We start from the raw sequence: 6,000 nt of genomic DNA, 5'->3' as shown, positions 1-6,000 counted from the left end.
GAGAATGGAACACGCTCTGAAAAACGGAGGAAGCGTCAAAGCAGTGAAGAGGAAACTTGGGCTAGGCAAAAGTCGGATGTATGCAATAAGGGACACAGAAGGCAAAATAACTACCAATATGGATAGGATAGTTGAAATAGCGGAGGAGTTTTACAGAGATCTGTCCAGTAGGCGAGACAACCACGACCTTAATACTATAAGAACTAGCAGTAACCTAGATGACACCCCACCAGTAATGATAGAAGAAGTCAGAAAAGCTTTGGAGAGCATGCAAAGAGGCAAAGCTGCTGGTGAGGATCAGGTAACATCAGATCTGCTGAAAGATGGAGGACAGATTCTGTTAAAAAAACTAGCCACCCTGTTTACGAGGTGTCTCCTGACGGGAAAAGTACCAGAGTCTTGGAAGAACGCTAACATCATCTTAATATATAAGAAAGGAGATGACAAGGACTTGAAGAATTACAGGCCGATCAGCTTGCTCTCTGTAGTGTACAAGCTATTTACAAAGGTAATTGCTACAGAGTAAAGAAAACATTAGAATTCAATCAACCAAAGCAACAAGCAGGATTTCGAACAGACTACCCAACAATTGACCACACTCACACTATCAATCAGGTAATAGAAAAATGCTCAGAGTATAACCAACCACTATACATAGCCTTCATAGATTACGAGAAGGCGTTTGATTCAGTAGAAATATAAGCCGTCATGCAGACACTGCGGAATCAGGGCATAGATGAAGTATATATAAACATTCTGGAAGAAATCTACAGGGGATGAACTGCTACCATAGTGCTTCATAAAGAAAGCAACAGAATACCAATCAAGAAGGGTGTAAGGCAGCGGGACACAATCTCCCCAACGCTATCTACCGCGTGCTTACAGGAGGTTTTCAGAAGCCTAGAATGGAAACAGTTAGGGATAAGAGTTAATGGAGAATAGCTTAGTAACCTGCACTTCACCGATGTCATTGCATTGCTGAGTAACTCAGGGGACGAATTGCAACTCTTGATTACGGAGTTAGACATGGAGAGCAGAAAGGTGGGTCTTAAAATTAATCTGCTGAAAACGAAAGTAATGTACAACAACCTCGGAAAGGAGCAGCGCTTCGAGATAGGTAACAGTGCACTTGAAGTTGTAAAAGACTATGTCTACTTAGGGCAGGTAATAACTGCAGAGCCGAACCACTAGATTGAAGTAACTAGATGAATAAGAATGGGTTGGAGCACATTCGGCAAGCACTCTCAAATTATGACAGGTAGATTGCCACTATCCCTCAAGAGGAAGGTATATAACAGCTGTATCTTGCCGGTACTTAGCTACGGAACAGAAACCTGGAGACTTACAAAGAGGGTTCAGCTTAAATTGAGGACGACGCAGCGAGCAATGGAAAGAAAAATGGTAGGTGTAACCTTAAAAGACAAGAAGAGAGCAGAGTGGATTAGGGGACACACGAGGGTTAAGGATGTCATAGTTGAAATAAAGAAAAGGAAATGGACATGGGCCGGGCATGTAGCGCGTAGACAGGATAACAGCTGGTCGTTAAGGGTAACTAACTGGATTCCCAGAGAAGGGAAGCGGGTTAGGGGGAGACAGAAGGTTAGGTGGGCAGATGAGATTAAGAAGTTTGCGGGTATAAATTGGCAGCAGCAAGCACAGGGCCGGGTTAACTGGCGAAACATGGGCGAGGCCTTTGTCCTGCAGTGGACGTAGTCAGGCTGATGATGATGATTTTTTAACATGTATCTGAATATAACCACGCTGGTGTTAGTTGAATTTAGCCCCACGCTAGCATATAATCTACATCAGTGAAATCCGACCTCACGCTGATAGTTATGCCTGTAAAGCGTAAGTGCGTACAATGCAGCACCGACTACTGTATGCCATCGAGCGTTTAAGCACCTCGTGTGCCGAGATGCGGCCTCTTGCTCTTCACTATACGCTTACCCGCACGTTACCTTAGAGGCATAAGATGTCTTTAAGTACATATGGCACCTCATTGACTAGAGGCGTCACCAGAAATTTTTTCGTGGGATTAGACTCTTTATCAATATTCCAGCATGTGTTTGTACATGTGCTCATATATGTACATATAAAAATGTATACTTTTAACAGCAGCATTTCAACGCCATAGAATCATTACGTTGTTGCAAGAGACGCAACCCGTGCAAGAGTGTTAACTGAAGCGATGCACAACAGTGCACATTTACACAAAAATGGCCTTCCTTCATCTTTCCGTCGGGATAATATGGCTGAGGTTTCCAAAATTTCCTATACAGGTAGTAAATTTTAAATTTCAATTTGGCCATATTACAAGTCTAACGAAAGTTTGAGTCTTCTTTACATTTCAGTGCACTCAAAATTTTAATCAATATCTTTAGAAGCAAGAAGGCGTCATAGAAATAAGGCCCAACCCTCACCTTTTCAGGTGCTTACGCACAAGCCACGACACCTCTCGCAAAAACTATGACGGTTTAGGATGCCAATTCAAGTGCAGTCCAATAGGTGAACCAAAATGGGCCCGTCTTTCACGACAAAGTGAGGGCACTTATTTTTCTGCGTCTTAGTGTCAGAACGTAATCCAAAGATTGTCCCATATGCATGCAGCGACCGCCACTCACTAGGACGGCAAGACGAGCTGCCCAGGCTCTTCTGCAGAGGAGGCAAAAGAGCGGCCGGACTGTACGACAAGGAGACTCCGCCTTCGTCATAGATGCATGCTCCTTGCTGGCAACGGTGTCCACGCAGACAGCAGCCATGTTTCTCAATGGAACTGCCTGTGCCGCTTTTGTAAAGGCAAGGCACTCCTCTGTCGTAGGGACAACAGTCATAGCTGTCTGAACCAGGAGAAGTGTTCATGCAGCTGCCGAGGATGCATTTGCTGCCGTCGGGACATTTTAGAACAACAGATCCATGGGCACCACCTGGACAGATAAAAAGAAATGTTGCCCAGTAACTCGGGTGTACTTTTGCAACAGGACGAAGTAGAACTCAACTGGTACCCCCCTTTCCACCTTGACGTCACATCCAACTTCAAACACATGACTGCCAGTTCACATGTGTCTTCCCTGGTACCCCTTTCAAGCTTACATGAATTCTAGTTTTCACTCTAGCTTTTAACCACCTCTAGTTGAGAAATTCTGTTTGTTGTTTACTCGCCTGTTGTCTGCACTTTACCTTCTTTTGGTCTTTGTCTCTCCGTTACAGCCCGTAGGTATACAGTGCCCCTAATTACATAAAATAAATTGAAGTAACCAAGGATTACGGTGTCTTTAGGAACGGACATAGAACACTTTCTGCACTGGGCATTGTAGTTTTCAATTCGAGGCATCATACAATGCAGATGTCCGTAAAGAAGCAGTCTGAACAGCGAAACGAATGAAACTTAAGGTGAGCATTGTGTAGGATTAGTGGCGAACGCTTCTTTGTGCTGACCATGAGTAGTCCGCTTACGCATCACCCTGGTAAGTATCTCACAATGACGGAAAGCTTTACCCATCATGTTGATGTGCTGAATGGAGAGTATAAATGGACAACATAGTCGTGGCGACGTTAATCGCTGACAGGGTTTGTATAGGCTCCAAATAAAAAAAAAGATGCTGTAAAATTAGGGGACAGTTTCAGCCGATGAAAACCTGATATAAAAAAAAACATGGGTGATCCCTCTTTCATAGGAATCGGTCACGAAAATGAAACACGTCTCTAAAAAGGTAGTTGAACGCGTATTCTGCATTGTGCCACCACAAGGTTAAAGAGTAACATGTAATGTCATGCGAAAAACAACAAGTTCCTTGAAACTCGTGGCACGTTCCTCAAGCACAAAGGACCCACGAAAATAACATATATGCGGGATAAGCGCGAACTAACGACTGCCTCAGCTTGAAAATTAAAGCGATCCATTCAAGCACATAGAAGGAGGTACAGAATGAACGCACATTCAAGTTACAGAGGACGAGCGCGAACAACTTTTACAATGGCTACTTGTGTGTGAGCAGCTTGCTCCCTTCTCAAGCGCGGCCGCTGCAAAGAACGAAGTTGGTTTCGTGCTCCCTGCAACATTCTATAAAGCCTTTCTGTTATTTCGGCACCCATCACCAAAATCAAGTACACCATTCCACATCACATACACGAGAACCTATACAATCGCCCACTTCCAAAAAACATGCACCCTGAGCACCACAAAAAGCGCCGGAAGCAGCGTGTGAAGGCTCTCAAAAACAATTCTTATCCTAAAAAATATCCTCTCTCACGGCAGGGTTGCTACGGCCGCCTTCAATCCTGCCACTTCTTTGAAAAAAGTGGAAGAGGCGCACATAGCCGTGTCCCTCACAATACCTAAGCGACTCCAAAGCAGTTATACATAATTTCGGATCTGGCAAGGTTTCTGAGTCAGCCCTTTTCCTACTTTTGCACCATACCTTTGATTGACTTGAGCACTAGTCTGGACTCCCTTGCATGTGGGCCTTGCCGGAAACGAGCCGGCTCACTGGTCATTCTGTGCCAAATGTCGCAGCCATTTTGGTGATTATCTGAAATAAATTAAGAAAAAAACGTCTCGCTTATTTAATGCGTTGAAAACTGAATTGCTAAAAACGTGGCTGCCTTCTGAACTTCTCAGAATGTCGTCTGGCTGTTGTTTGTGAAGCAAAAATTCTGTTAAAAGTACCACTTTTTCTTTCTACACTAAATTTGGTCTACATGTTAAGTAAAAAACCTATGTAGGGTGTTTGAAGCTCAATAATATTAATGCACTTTCTTGCCACAGACGCCTCCGAGAATTAAGCCAAAAATGTGTTATGTTTGCGCTTTTTCTATTAAAATACTGCAGATTTTATGAATATCTGAGCAGTGGATACCTACATCACAGAGGGTGCATCTTGAGAATAAGACACCTTCGTAATTCTCAAGGTGTTAAATATCATGAGAAAAAAGTCGTCATTTTTGTCTGTATTGAGACGGTATTTGAATCATGTGGTGGTCAAATAAAAATTACCTTTATAGCTAAATTGCAAGCAAATGAAGAGTTAAATCTTCTGAAATAGCGAATTTTATATTACACTTTTTCTTTGAAGGAAGAAATTATTAAGTTTCCCAAATGCGGCGATTTTTTAATTTGGTCATACAGCAGCTGACGTCCTAGAAATTTGCCATTGCCGTCAATGAGAAACTTTGGAAATTATTTTGCTCTATAATATAGAACGGAGACAGTCAAAACTGTTATCCGAGACCAGGTAGGAGCGTAGGCCTAGCTATCAAAATCAGCGACAGTCCGGGCCGAGCGTGTCTGCTTAGCACTGACAATGTGTGTGCCGAGATTTGCATGACCCACTACAATCATCATTACATATTTCCCCCTCGCTGAAGATGGTGCCAAGTAAGCGTTCTAAGGTGTCGTGAGGACAAGTGGTTCGTGATATGGTTTGAGGCGATTCACATGTACGATTTCGCGGCCTCGGCGACGCAGGTCCACAGTGGCCGTGAGGGGTTCGATGAGGTAGTTAACAGCGAAAGTTTGTTCTATGACGCGATAAGGTCCATGGTACCTGCTGACAAACTTTGTAGAGGTACCAGGAGCAGCACTGGGGGGCACCCACAGCCAAACAAGAGAGTTGGGCGAAAATTGGTAGTTGGACCGTCTATCGTCGTGACAAAATTTCTGTAGCCCTTGTTCTTGTGTTGTAAGGGTGCGAGCTAATTGCCGACATTCTTCCGCATACCGCGCGGCTTCGGAAAGTGGTGTGCCTTCGGATGAGTCGGGTCGGTAGGGGAGAATGGTGTCAATTGGAGATGATGGTTCTCGACCATAAAGTAAAAAGAATGGAGAAAAGCCTGTCGTCGCTTGAGGTGCCGTGTTGTAAGCGTACGTTACGTAAGGAAGGATAAGATCCCAGTTGGTGTGGTCGGAGGCGACATACATAGAAAGCATGTCGCCAAGAGTACGGTTGAAACGCTCGGTCAAGCTATTTGTTTGTGGACGACATGCGGTAGTACAGCGGTGAA

General features: G+C 44.0%; 1 protein-coding gene across 1 annotated transcript in view; it reads right to left on the bottom strand.

Annotated features, from left to right (window-relative positions):
* Window positions 1-6,000, bottom strand: part of LOC119178238 (progranulin) — a 102,385-nt gene that overhangs the window by 71,931 nt on the left and 24,454 nt on the right. Inside the window, exons 3-4 of the mRNA XM_037429432.2 lie at window positions 4,419-4,529; window positions 2,622-2,924 (exon numbers count right to left, since the gene is read on the bottom strand). Coding sequence (XP_037285329.2) covers window positions 2,622-2,924; window positions 4,419-4,529 — 414 coding nt within the window. The remainder of the gene's footprint in view (window positions 1-2,621; window positions 2,925-4,418; window positions 4,530-6,000) is intronic.

The sequence above is a fragment of the Rhipicephalus microplus genome, chromosome 1 (assembly GCF_043290135.1).
Source record: "Rhipicephalus microplus isolate Deutch F79 chromosome 1, USDA_Rmic, whole genome shotgun sequence".
Classification (NCBI taxonomy): domain Eukaryota; kingdom Metazoa; phylum Arthropoda; class Arachnida; order Ixodida; family Ixodidae; genus Rhipicephalus; species Rhipicephalus microplus.
Note: the sequence above shows the minus strand (reverse complement) of the source record. Positions and strands in the feature narration are given on the sequence as shown.